A 14,203-nucleotide genomic window follows, 5' to 3' on the forward strand; every position below is an offset into this window, starting at 1 on the left:
TAAATACAAAAACTCAAGAAAAATAGTTTTATCTTTGCATGTATTTTTGGATTTAATAACTAGTTTATGAAATCCATGAGAACTTGGTCAACATTTTAAAAAATACAATTTTTTTTTATTTGTTTGAATATGAAGGATTACCAACTTATATATAGGACAATTCCTGATATTAAAAGAAAAATGCAAAAATATATTTTGACATTAGAACAATTAGGTTTTAAGTTGATAAGATAAGAATCTTCTTACCGAGGATGATTTTTTTTAAACATTAGACAGACCAACGGTTAGAAAACATGACATACTTTATTTTATATCAGACAAACAAACAATACAACTTTAGTTAAGTGTACTAGGGGTGATATGTCTTTCCTATACACAATCTGTCTACCAATCCGCTTATCTAGACTTTGATACCAATTAGAATTTCCAGTGATCAAATATAAGGTGACGACTCCATCTTTTTTTACTGATAAAAAATAAGAATTCATTGTTCTTTTCACCTATCACCACAAAGATCTCACTTCAGGAGAATGATCATCGCGATGTCACATACATGCAACATAATATATGATATAATAACTTTTTTTTATTATTAAACTTTTTATATATATTTTTTTGTAAGTGATCAAATAGTTACATTTAATATTTTATATATGCTGGATAACTTAAAAAAATAAAAAAATTAATAAGTGATTTTTCAATTTATTTTTTATTATATAAAAAAATAACTAAAATTATTTTGCAAATGACATTAGTAAATATATAAGAAATTAATTAACTTTTCATAAATATATATATATATATATTTTTTTAAATCACTTTTAACAAAAAAATTATTTCCCGACAAACAGCGGCGTAAAAGACAAAACCTAATCTAAAACCGTTGATGAGGGGATCCAAATCTAATCTTAAAATAACGGTTCAGATCTTGCCTGTGATATGAAAACGTGTACGATACGGTAACAGTAGACTCTTTGAATCCCAGAAGGAAACAGAAGTTCCTAACCGCCTAGGGAAAAATCAGTTTACTCATTGACACAACAACACAAAATCCCATAGAAAGAAAAAAAAATATTTTCTCACGAAAATTCTATCCATTTTCCCGGGAAAATCTCCACTATTAGGTTTGGAACCCTAATTCTTAATCACACGCGAACTGAACTTTCTCTCTTATCTGACGGAACTTGGGATTTCGTTCTTGATTTTTGTGTCTGCCAACGTAGGTTTTGTTTTTATTAATGTGTGTGTATTCTAGGGTTTCGGTTTTCTCGATTCTGTTATGATATTGAGGCTTCAATTTGTTTTGTGTGATTCAAATTAGAAACCTAGTTCCTGTTTAGTTTTCTTAAACATTATGTTTTTCTTTTCCCTTTTCTTTATATTTGAGTTTTTTTAATCAAAAGTAATTAGTATAATATAATGGTTTTATAGGCTAATTAAGAAGATAATTCAATGAACTCAATTCATAGCACTTGATAAATCTCACGAGAACCTCTTGGATATAGATAATGGGGTCTCTGGTGCATTTTAATCGAGTCTTAACTATTGGACTGATATTTGGTGTGATAATTCTTGGTGATTTTTGTGGCTTGTCGTGGTCGCAGGGCTTCTTTCTGATACGATGGTATATGCTGTTTGGGTTGCGATCAACAGTCGCAAGGCGTTGTGATAAACAAGTGTGGGTTTTTGTCCTTCTAGTTCTAAAATGTCTGCAAAGTGGTAGATGTATTACAGTTGATGGTTAGAGAGCATTTAGCTGCGGGTGCTTAGGTGTCATAAAGCCTTCAATCATACACGGACTTGTTAAATAGCATGTTATATGGTCCTGCTCGATGGAATGGCGAGGGACTTTTTGCTGTTTGTTTTTTCTTTTCGAGCTGGTCAAGTCCACAAGCCAATCAGGGAAAGTTTGGGCATTATATCTGGGAGCTGAGTCTGTTGTAAATGTCAGCTGGCCTATCTTCAGTGCGGGCATATTTGTGCTTCTTGCTCTTATCCTCTCAATGTACCTTATTTTTGAGCACTTAGCTGCATATAATCAGCCAGAGGTTTGTTCTCATATTTTTTCACAAGTTGTTGTGGTTGTTGTTGTTATTATTAACTTTGTGCTTTCATCATGCTCTTGACAGTTGATTGTTCCCTTGTTAATTTGTCCAGGCCAGTAAAATTGATAGTAAGAGTTTGATTATTTAATTTCAGGAGCAAAAGTTTCTCATTGGACTCATCCTCATGGTTCCTGTTTATTCTCTAGAATCGGTATGAAAGAAGAACCTACCATTGTCTTCTTCTTCAATTTACAGATGTTAACTTGAATGCTTGAAAGTAATGTATTTGCACTGACTATTTATTTATTGAAAAACTTCTAATTTGGAAGTTGCTCCTCTGCTGTTAATCCTTGTAGTATCGGGGAGATAACTGGACAAAAGTTTAGGAAGTGTTAGCCTACTTTTCTAGCATATCCTAAAATCTATTGGACAAGTTAAGTATGCTAAACTCTGCTTTGTCTGCACTCTATCCGAAATTCAACCCATAGAGTCGATGTACCTTATCATCCTGGGAAGGATACTATATCACCACACTTACACATTCCCTAAAAGGGCAGACACCATTTTAGCATAAACTAGTAACATCATTATTTCATTCTAATTAAACATTGGGGCTGCTTAATGCTGCTTTACTTGATCTCTTTGAGTTGTACTTACCATTTTTTCCATTTTGAAAGGTCAAATCCTATGAGCTTGAGTTGACTAGCACTGGTTTGCTGCAAAAGATTAGCACCTTGACTTGGCATCTGTTTGATAGCAGTTACTAAAAAATGAAGCACCCATGTTGTGAAAATTTGTTAATTTTTGTTTTAGGTGTGGACGATCCATGAACTTTTTACCTATAATGTTTTCTTGGGCAGTTCTTATCTTTGTTGGATTCCAGTGCTGCATTCAACTGTGAAGCAATCCGGGACTGTTATGAAGCTTTTGCCTTGTATTGCTTTGAGAGATATCTGATAGCCTGCTTAGGTATTGCAATTTGGGATTTTACTATATTCCGCAATATCCTTGATAGCATATATATATATATATATATATATATATATATATATATTTGCATTCCCTTAGTTTATTTTGATAAGATTTTGCTGCTTTAAGGCGGGGAAGAGAATACGATTCAATTCATGGAAAGTCAGACCTTAATCACCTCCAGCTCTCCTCTTTTGGAGGAGTCATATGCTTATGGAGTTGTAGAGCATCCTTTTCCTTTAAATTGCTTTCTGAGGGACTGGAATCTTGGTGCTGATTTCTATCATGCTGTGAAGATTGGCGTTGTTCAATATGTATGTACTTGATTTTATACTTAAAACTTTCCCCTAGAATGACTATTGCAACCTCGAGGCACTCACTGAAACATTTACTGTGCAGATGATACTGAAGTTGATCTGTGCACTTTTAGCAATGATTCTTCAAGCTTTCGGGGTTTATGGAGAAGGGAAATTTGAATGGAGATATGGGTAAGAGATTTTCTTCATTGTACCAGCATTTTTAGCATCTTCAAGCTTGCATTAATAATGTTTTGTTTTATCTTTTATCTAACCACAAATGCCGTGTACCTACATGGAGCGGACATAAACAGTTCTTTCAATACTAATAAAATCATGTTTACTTGGTAATTTTCTGTTCATTGTGTCTAGCTACTTATATGTAACATGATATTTATTAGAAAAACTAACACAGTTCATTTTCTTGATCTACTTGTGATCCGAGTGAGAATGTTTTTTTTTTTTTTGCAGGTATCCATACTTGGCAGTTATTCTAAATTTCAGTCAGACCTGGGCCCTATATTGCCTTGTACAGTTCTATTCTGTGATTAAGGACAAGTTGGCCCCAATCAAACCGCTGGCCAAGTTTCTGACATTCAAGTCAATTGTTTTCCTCACATGGTGGCAAGGTGTTGTGGTCGCATTTCTAAACTCCATGGGAGCCTTTAAAGGGACTTTAGCCCAGGAGCTAAAAACACGAATACAAGACTACATTATCTGCATAGAGGTGTGATTGATTTATTACCATTTATTGATAACAGATAGATAACTTATTTATTTGTGTGGATGCATTCACTTATATAGCTAATTTGGTTTATTAGTGAAATTGATAAGCATGAAACTTGATTAGGAAGTGACATTAAAGTAGATATTAATTTAGTACCAGTCCTTTTGAATTCATTGTGGTGTCCCCTACCGTAGAACCATGTTAAACTGCATGCAAGGATTGAGAAGTTTGTTGTGCTGATCAATATGACACGGCTCCACAACTACAAGTGATAAGTGTCTTTTAGGGGCACTCTCTCTATGCGAGTAATTCTGTAGGTGGAATGAGAAATCCTAATTCATTGATGAAAGCTATTCTTTGCTTATATGTGGATCTGAATGAATGAAGTACCTCATCAGAGTCTGGTGTTACACTATATGACGCCGAGTACCCTAACAACCTTTATGTGGGAGGACAAAGTAGTGATGTATTAATTCTTAACACAATGCTGTCTTCACTCATAGTAATTGTTCCTCTCAGTTTCTTCAAGTTCAAGGGGATGGTTCTTGTTTTCTGATATCAAATTTGTGATACAGATGGGTATTGCAGCTATTGTGCATCTTTATGTCTTCCCTGCTGTACCTTACAAGCGAGGAGAGAGATGTGTTCGTAATGTGGCTGTTATGACCGACTATGCCTCTTTAGGAACACCTCCAGATTCAAAAGAGGTTCAGGATTGTGAGAGGTCAACTAGGGTACGTCAAGGTCGGCATGATGAGAGAGAAAAGCGGTTGAATTTCCCCCAGAGTGTTCGTGATGTGGTCCTTGGTAGCGGTGAAATTGTGAGATAATTTGCTTTTTCTGTAATGATTTGAATCATTTCTTTTGTTATACAGCGCAATCATTAACCTTTAACGCCTTTTCTTGTCACCGCCACTGAATTCCTTGCTGTACTTTCATTCTATCTTCCTATGTTGCTGACTCTTTACATCTTTTCTCTCAGATTGTTGACGACATGAAGTATACAGTTTCTCATGTTGTGGAACCGGTTGAAAGGGGAATTGCAAAGATTAATAAAACCTTCCATGAGATTTCTGAAAATGTGAAACGCCACGAGGAACGAAGGAGGAGCTCTAAGGATGACAATTATCTTGTTCCCCTGAATACATGGACGGGGGAATTTTCTGAAGCACACGACAACCTTCTTGAAGGGAGTGTCAGTGATAGTGGTTTGTCTAATGGAAAGAGACCGCCGCATCAACCCAAAGGCTCCGCATTTAGAACGAGAGCAGGGAGATAATATTAGAAGCTATACATCACGGAGTAAAAATTCAAATGGCATTCTGAGTTCACGAGGGCTTTTTTGACTGCATCATTGTTCTTGGTATGTCAAAATAAAAAATTTACTGGCGGCCCATTTTTCCAGAAATAAGGCAATATTTTGATGATGCTTTATTTCTCGGGGAAATAACTTGGGCCAAACCTCGTGATTTTCTAACTCTGAAATGTACAAAGACCATTCTACAGAAACTACTACCATTGATAGAAACTCGTTAAAGTTATTGTTGCGGAGCCCCTAAAACGCGCAAAGCTTTGGATTTTTGAAAATCTCAGTGTGAAAACCCAAACATATTGATAAAAATAGTAAATTACTGCGTATGATGATGGCTATTCACTAGTTCAACAATTATATGTTTGGAATCACACAATGAGATTCTACTCTTCGACCTTTTGCTCAGCCAAGTTCACATGAATTGTTAAAATCCAAAACAGAAGCAGATTTTCTTAGTGCCAACACTAGAACGAGGAGGCATCAATAATTTTAGCCAACTAGCTTTATGTGAAAAACATCTACTCAGTTTCCTGATGGTTGGGCTTTACGTAGTATTACAAAGCTATGATACTAACTTATATAGATATATATATATATATATATAGGACAAAAAGAATAAAATAAAATTTTATCGAATAGGATTGCTATATAAAAACTCTAATTTAAAATTTTATTATTAAATATTTTTTTCAAATAATTTACAAACTAAACATTCTTATTTACACAAGGACTAAATTGGAAGAATAAAAATACCATAAAAAAAATATTTTTCAAAACTAAATAAAAATAAAAATAACCAAGGAAATATATAACTTATCCTAAAAATCCACTTGCATCAGTCTTCTCGGATTGAAAGTAACTTGTCCTCATATTCAAATTGTTCTTGATCACATGGATTTTTAATGAAGACTCTCTAATCTCTTTTTTTTCTATGCTTTAAGTGTATAACAATTTTAAATATAAACTTCAACCCCTTCATATTAAATTTTGCATAAAAAACATCAATCAACATTATTTCTTTTCAACTGATTTCTAGAGTAATGAATTGCAAGCCTCAAACTTGCTTCAATAACATGTGTTGTATCTATATAACTCTTGAACAAATCTATCTTTGTTATAATAATAGATTTATATTCAAAATGATTAATATAGCCTAAATAAACTTTTTTTTTTGTTTAGCACCTTCCTTGTTATCTTCGCACTCAACTTTTAATTTATGAATAAAAATATTATTGATCATATCACCATTGTCATTATTTATGCTATCATCATTAACATAACCATAATCAAAATAAACATCATAAAATAGTGGAGAGTACCAATCTACAACGATCTCATTATAAATAGGATCACCAACATCTCTATGATAGTTATCCTGGTCAAGAAGTTGCCTTCTCTAATTATATTTCTGAAATGAGTTTTCAAAATTAGATATGGATTCGTGATCACTCTCCTCTAATTTTTTCTTCTTAATCTTTGTCAATCAACGAGATAACTCTTCAACTTGCCTCTGTAACTTTATCACTGCCAGTTATCAGGTTAATTCTGTAATTTATCATTGCATGTCTTCTATCATCAATTTCTTAACATCATTTTCCCAGGGAAGAACCTTATCATCCTCTTCTAAACGAGTACGTCTTGTTCCGCGACCATCTTTTCCAGCCATGATTATTCAAAAATACACAACAACTAACCATTGGGAATTGTTGAACTTTGATACCAATTGATGGAGAGCTCTAATACCAATTAACACAAAGCTCTGATGCCAACTAACATAGACAAAATTAACACAAGAAAGATAGTAAACACAAATAACGTGTAATTCAATCGAATAAGACCACTCAAAAACTCCAATTCAAAGTTTTGTTACTAAATATTTTCTCTTAAAGTATTCTGATGAAATACAAACTAAACATCTTTATTTATCCTAGTCCTAAACCTAAACTAAATAAGAAAAAAAATTAAATTTCTAAACTAAATAGGAAGAATAAAAATAACATAAAAGAAAATATTTCTTAAACTTAATAGGAATAAAAATAACTAAGGAAACAAATTAATTCTCCAAAAACTCCTCATGCATCATGTAGTTTGAGATGATATTTCTTGAAAATATTATAATATTATAATTAAGAAAAGTTACCTTGACTCTCTTATAGTTTCTTGAAAATATTATTTTTTCACTTTTTCTCCATAGTTTATAAGTTGATAACACTTTACATCCTCACTAACGAGTGCAAAAAAAAAAAATCAATAAAGTTTTTTGAATTATTTACATGATTGCTATTATATTTTAATTAATGACTAAAGAATTATTGCGTTATTAAAATTAAGAAATTGCTATAAAGTTTAAAAAACAAAAACTCTAGCCACCACCCTCACTGCTAGAATCCAGCCACCCAAGCCCAATCCAGCCACCTAAGCCCAACAAAATTTGGTTGAAGCTTTGCATAAGAATCAACAAAACCCAATGTTTCCATGCTAATCCAAATCTAGGTGCTAAATCAACAAAATCCAATTTTAAAAACAAGAAACCCAAATCATTATTTGCTTTTCTTTTTTTTTCACTGTGAAACCCAAAAATTATTATTATAGTTTAAAAACTCAGCCCATGACAAACCCAAGTCACAGGTTGGGTTGATCATTGACTCTAGTCAACGTAAGGATAAAATTAGTTATTATTATAGTTTTAAAACTCAACTTGGAAGTCTACCTTGGGTCAAGTCTAGGTCACTGGTCGGGTTGACCATTGACTTGGATCAACGTAAAGATAAAAATGATAATTATTATAGTTTTAAAACCCGACTTGGGAGTCAATTTGGGGCCAGGCTTAGGTTACGGGCCAGGTTGCCATTAACCTCAGTTAACATAGGAATAAAAATCGTTATTACCATAATTTTAAAACCCAACTAAGGGGTCGATCCGAGTCCAGGCTTGGGTCATGGGTCAGGTTGACCATAGACCTAAGTCAATGTAAGGATAAAAATGGTTATTATCATAGTTTTAAAACTAAACTAAGAGGTTGACCCGGGATAAGGTCCAGGTCATGGGTCGGGATGATCAACCCGAGTTGACTTAAAGTAATGTAAGATTAAAAATAGTTATTATTATAATTTTAAAACTTGATTCAGGAGACGACCTGAGATAAGACTCGAGTTACAGGTCGAGAGAGTCAACCTAGGTTAACCAAATAAAAAAAATTAAAGTAACCTTGTTTTGACCAAAAAAATATATATAAAAAAGTCAATGTATTTTTGAATTGTGTTTTATTTTGAGCTGACGGAGTCGCAGATTGACTTGAGTTTTTGATCGAGTCAAGTCAGATCAATCTTTACTCTATATTTTTTTAAGCCCGAACCGTTCCAGATCTCGAACCGACTGAGTCCCATCTAGTGTTTACCAAATACAAAAAAAAAAAAGATTATCCAATTTAATCCATAGCTCACCGAACATAGAACAATACAGTTATTTATCTAGTTCTATCAAGTTAAATTAGTCCGATTAATAATATCTAATATATCAAACACCACCTAGATCTTAACCCGTGAGCCATGGGAACCGACGACCCAAGAATAAAAGAACATAACAAATACTACAGGATATGGAGGGTAATAATGTCATTAAAAGCAGAGAGAGCTCGATTAGGGTTTAACTGGCCGTCACTATATATACAACCATTAGCAAAGACTTTTTGGTAAGTTCTGTTAATAACAGGCAGTCCTTTCCTCTTCTTCTAGATCTCTCTCTCACTCCGTCTGTATCTGTAATTTCTTACTTGGTATGCTGTATTTACTGAACTTGTGATATTTTTGTTCTGAAAGAAAGAAAGGGAGATTCGTAGGGGGGGCAGTGATGAGGATTTTGAGAAAGTCATGCACCACTCTGATATTATCTGTGCTGATAAATCTCTCATACCCATATGTTTCTGAGCCCTCTTCTCTTCTCATATAATCTAATTATTGTTTTATTTTGATTCCAATAATTGGTTTATCTTTTACGGAAATGCAGTGGTAATAATTATTCCTAAAATAGGAGGATAATTAAGGATCCAAGTGATGCGGGTCTCTTTAATCAGATGACCCGAAACCATGATGCGGACCGCACAGCAACTTTCTGTTGCTTCTGGTGATAACTTTCGGTTTCTGATGGTTCCTTTTTAATCGTTTTACTCGTATTGCTCCTCTTTTTCCCCTCCTGTAACGAGGTTGTTTCGTAATTCTTATTGATATAGTTTCTCAAGATTTAAGTATAGCTTATTATTTTCTATATAATAATTATTATTTTCAGTTTTCAATTTTACAAAGTTGATTTTGTCTTGCAAGATGCTTTTCCCAAAATTCCAATAAAAGGATTCTCGATTTCTGGTATTTGCCTTGAAAAATTGCAAACAAGACCTTTTATAACCAGCTAGAACAATCTCGATGAAGGAGTAAATTCATATGTTTTTTAAAATATTTTTTATTTAAAAATATATTGAAGTAATTTTTTTTAATTTTTTTAAAATAAAAATATAAATGTACTCTTAGTAAATTTTTGTTTTCAACTGAAAATGACTTTTTATTTAAAATGAGCCTCGGCTTCCAGTTAATAACAGATGGAATATGATTTTTTGTTCTTTTAAAATTTTAAAAGACTTCAATTTTCTGAATTGAATTTAATTACAAACATGATTTTCTGATTTGCCAATCTTTTTCTTGTGTCTAGTTGCTTATGCTATATATTTGGAGCCATGGCATGCCGATATCCCTTGAGTTTCCTTACATGAACTGCTTACATGCTCTTCAAGGTATTAATTACATGGAATTTACAATTCCATGGCTATATGCATTTCAATGTTCCACATTTCTTCAAATGATATTTTTATGGAAAACTTCTGGATTAGCTGGTCTGGATAAAACTATATAGAAGGTTTGATTTTATGATAAAATTAGCTTGAGGTTTATTGGTACTTGCGCATAAAATTTGCTAGCAAGACCTTTTATAGTCACCTTGGACAACCTCTCTAAACGAGTAAAATCAACAAGTAAATTTGCATGTTTTCATTAATTTAAAGTATGGTACAGCACTGGCATTGATAAAGTACCTTGAAGTTGAAGATGTCTATAAATTTACAGAGAGTAAGGACATAGTCACCATTATCTTTCAGGAATGAGTACGAGGCTTGATCCCTTTTCCTCTTGGAGATCTGCAATTAAAGACATAATATTGCCCAATTTTTAACATTTCAGTTAGGAAGAAACCATTAACAATAAAACATCCGAATTAACAAGATCAAGATTCAAATTAAAGGTAGAAAAAAGCCTCAGATGTTTTTCTGAAGATTCATGCTAATAAAGCTTCAACTTGTTCGTTTATGGATCATCTTTTGGGTACTCTATTACTGAACCAAGTGATGGTTACGAGGTTTGTTTTTTCTATTAAATTCTAGAGAAAAAAAATACATGTTTTGCTAGATAAATTATTCTTTTTATTACTCGTGCAATATTTTGTTTGAAAAACACATTTGTTTTTCATTACTAGCATGTTTTTTGAATAAAAAGTAAAGGAAATTGATATGCTTGATTTTTCTATGATTTCTTAACCTACTCTTACTTTTAATTTTATGCTAGTTTATTTATGGGGGAAGAAATAAATTCATATAATCATGCATTTTGAAGTGAAATCTTGATATTCAATCTTTAAATTATAGATTTAAATTGAGACTCATGATATTGATGTAGCCTATTTAAAAGCCAATTAAATAAATAAATTTATCTTGAAAAGGTCTGATTGATTGCTTACTTTTTGGAAAAGAAAGGAATGAGAAGGAAAATTTCATGTAAGAATACAAAAATTTCTTTACTATAAACTTTAGAAGCAGATCTTGGTAAACTAGGCATGACTTTCTCTACAGATATCCAAATTAAATGATCATAGTTTCAAAAAAAAAAAAATCTAAGAGGAAGACCTCTAAACTTTAGGAGGTCAGAATCTGTCAGTTTTTTTTTTTTAAAAAAAATCAAGAAACAAGTAAAAGGAGATTTTTGACCAAAATAAAAGGGAGACATAGGAATATAACTTGACCATAGCTTATAGAAGAAGGGTTTTCTATCATCAAAAGCCTTGGATGTAAGGGGAGAAAGAATAATATTGAATCAAACTTTGTCAATGATTGAGAAATTCAATTTAAGCAAAGAATCTTATTATTATTATTATTATATATATATATATATATATATATATATATATATCACCATGAATTCTATAGATATTTTGATTTTTAATAATCTGATTATGAACTAATATTATTGATAAGGCTTCGATGTAGCCTCTTGATGACATTCGTGAATTTTTTATTTATGTTATTGAAGTTTTTATCAATCATTGTTGAGTGTGCATCATATTATCTAATGCTTTTGAATGATTGTTCATTATTTGAGTAAATTGTTTTACATGTTGATATCAAGAAATTATGTATGTTATTTGCTTTTTATGAAGTATGCCACGAATTGAATGAAAGATAGAGATGCCCCAATGTGATTTGTGCGATTTTTGTCATGAAATATTTTAGATTAATGTGCTTTTAAACTCGTGTAGAGATATCACAGGTTAAAAAGAAAGGTAGACACTGATCTAAATAATTATAGCCTATATTTTTTGATTCGATCTTAGTTTTGCTTTTCTTTCATTTTCATTTCAGGATTTAGAAGTGTATACACCGATCTAAGCCATTAGATCTTATATTTTTTTATCCTAAGATTGAGAGAACTTTGTGTTAGATCAATAAAAAAAAGAAGTAAAAAGTCACCACATCTGCCATCACTATGATAGATTAGAGGGACGAAGAGGTGGATAGGGTTTTGAGGGACTACTCTATGCTTGTGGTTAATAGGGCTGCATCTACCATAAGGAGACTGACTATACAAGCTAATAATTTTGAGATTAAGCTGATGATAATTCAAATGATACAACAAACTATTCGATTTAGGGGGCTGTCGCAAGAGGATCCTAATGTTCATATCATAATTTTTCTAGAGACTTGCAACTTCTTCAAGCACAATGGAGTGACTAATGATGCTATTCATTTGAGACTTTTGTTTTTTTTTTTTTTCATTTAAAAAAACAAAAGTTTGGCTAAATTCTCTACCACCTAGTGCCATTACTACTTGGGATGAGTTAACATAAGATGTTTCGGGAAATTATTCCCTTTATCTAAGACAACAAAGCTAAGGAATGATATTACTATGTTTACTCAATTTGAGAATGAATATTTGCATGAAGCATATGAGAGATACAAAGATTTATTACAAAAGTGTCATCATCATGAACTTCTGACATGGCTTAAAGTCTAAACTTTCTATAATGGTTTGGGAGCCATAAATAGATCCAGCCATAAATAGATCCATGATAGATGTAGCAACTACAAGAGCTTTAATGAGTAAAACTCATAAAGTAGCTTATGAAATATTCGAAGAATTGGCATCAAATAACTATCAATGATATATGGAGAGAGTAATGCAAAGAAAGGCAAATGAAGTTTTTGAACTTGCTTATATTACCACTTTGGTAGCATAAATGACAACTTTATCTAAAAATCTAGGTAAGATGAATTTTAATTATATTCAAACTAATATTATGTGTGACCATTATGTAGAAAATCACTCAAGTATCAATTCCAAGTCGAAAAGCCTTTTGCTCAACCAAAGTGAAGGTGTATTTGCTAATTCAAATATTCAACAATCAACCTTCAATGATAGTAGTTGAGAATGGATCATCTAATATTGGGTTAAGCTTTTGATATACATGACGATCAATACGTCACAACAAATAAAAATACCAAAATAATATACAAAGAAACATGAATGTGTACCCACCAATTCTATTACTCAATAGTCAACATCCAAAGATAGAAGACAATAATAGGTAGCTTAATCTTAGGTTGAGTTCTTGAATAAAAGACAATGAACACATTGTTATTTAACACAAGTCTCAACACAATTCCATAAATATGTTCACATGTAAAAAAATAAAATCCGTTCACACATTAAAAATTGTTCAATACAACTCAATTAATGTAAACAAATGTAATAAAACTAAAAAAAAAACTAATTCAAGCCTCACAAATTACTTAAAACAAAATAAATAACGACAATATTCAATTATACAGTCATGAATTAAAACCAAACAAACATGCCACAAATAGTTCTAAAAACAAGAAAATCATACATTGTGGGTTCAAAATTGACCTTTATGAATCGTGAGAATCTTCTAGAACTAGATCGAAGAAGGTAGAACAAGGAGAAACAATGTTGGAAAAACAAATAATATTGGCGCGTGTATTGAACGATTCATTCGACAAGTTTACTTTCAAAGTTTCGTTTCACATGCCAACAAGGCAGGTGTGCGGGTGAATATGTCCGCCATGTGCATGAATCCTCCCTCCTCTTGTTGGTATGGGTATTGTCAACCACCTCCACCAAATATGGGAGATAGAAGGCTGGGAATGTTGCTACTATTGCTGAATTTTCTAGGCTATCTTCTTACAACTTTGGAAGGCTATATTTTTTTTTTGTGTTTTTGTTAGTACTATATATCATTTTGTTGTTAGTTTAGATTTTTCTTTACAAGAGTCTTTTCTCTTTATTTTCTATGTATGTCTTCTATTTTTTTTTATCTGAATGTTTATTATTTATTTGTCTGGAATCCTTGATAAAACATGAGAAACTAAATTGAAAAAACTAATGTTAGATAATTATATTGTTTTTTTCTTGATTATGAATTCCTAGTTAATTAAATTTCATCTTCTTAATGTGTAGCAAGATCTATTTTCCATTATTTTAATAATTTTGCTTGATTCTCTTAATTATTTTTATTTTCC

General features: G+C 32.0%; 1 protein-coding gene and 2 non-coding genes across 5 annotated transcripts; 2 read left to right on the forward strand and 1 right to left on the reverse strand.

Annotated features, from left to right (window-relative positions):
* Window positions 1–939: 939 nt before the first annotated feature.
* LOC7492450 (protein LAZ1 homolog 1) lies at window positions 940–5,624 on the forward strand. Of its 3 annotated transcripts, none has more exons than XM_002306644.4 (9): window positions 946–1,219; window positions 1,605–2,048; window positions 2,200–2,256; window positions 2,906–3,014; window positions 3,144–3,328; window positions 3,414–3,502; window positions 3,782–4,037; window positions 4,613–4,858; window positions 5,020–5,624. In XM_002306644.4, the coding sequence occupies exons 2-9, from the start codon at window positions 1,833–1,835 to the stop codon at window positions 5,314–5,316; spliced, it is 1,455 nt and encodes a 484-aa protein (XP_002306680.1). In that variant the 5' UTR covers window positions 946–1,219; window positions 1,605–1,832; the 3' UTR covers window positions 5,317–5,624. The 3 variants fall into 3 exon arrangements, with proteins under 3 accessions (XP_024456107.1, XP_002306680.1, XP_024456105.1); XM_024600337.2 differs by having other exon boundaries at window positions 946–1,124; XM_024600339.2 differs by lacking the exon at window positions 4,613–4,858 and having other exon boundaries at window positions 940–1,219.
* Window positions 5,625–9,190: 3,566 nt separating this feature from the next.
* On the forward strand, window positions 9,191–9,279 carry LOC112327672 (small nucleolar RNA Z221/R21b). The gene has a single exon (XR_002982096.1). It is a non-coding gene; the product is annotated as a small nucleolar RNA Z221/R21b (small nucleolar RNA).
* Window positions 9,280–12,548: 3,269 nt separating this feature from the next.
* LOC112327749 (small nucleolar RNA R71) lies at window positions 12,549–12,655 on the reverse strand. The gene has a single exon (XR_002982171.1). It is a non-coding gene; the product is annotated as a small nucleolar RNA R71 (small nucleolar RNA).
* Window positions 12,656–14,203: the final 1,548 nt, after the last annotated feature.

The sequence above is a fragment of the Populus trichocarpa genome, chromosome 5 (genome assembly GCF_000002775.5).
Source record: "Populus trichocarpa isolate Nisqually-1 chromosome 5, P.trichocarpa_v4.1, whole genome shotgun sequence".
NCBI lineage: Eukaryota > Viridiplantae > Streptophyta > Magnoliopsida > Malpighiales > Salicaceae > Populus > Populus trichocarpa.

Excerpts from the sequence above, each read along its gene's own strand:
- LOC7492450 (XM_002306644.4), top strand. The coding sequence starts at position 1,833 with ATGGAATGGCGAGGGACTTTTTGCTGTTTGTTTTTTCTTTTCGAGCTG. Across the intron at positions 3,015-3,143 it reads ATATCTGATAGCCTGCTTAG|GCGGGGAAGAGAATACGATT; the intron begins GTATTGCAATTT and ends TGCTGCTTTAAG. Across the intron at positions 4,859-5,019 it reads TCCTTGGTAGCGGTGAAATT|ATTGTTGACGACATGAAGTA; the intron begins GTGAGATAATTT and ends CTTTTCTCTCAG.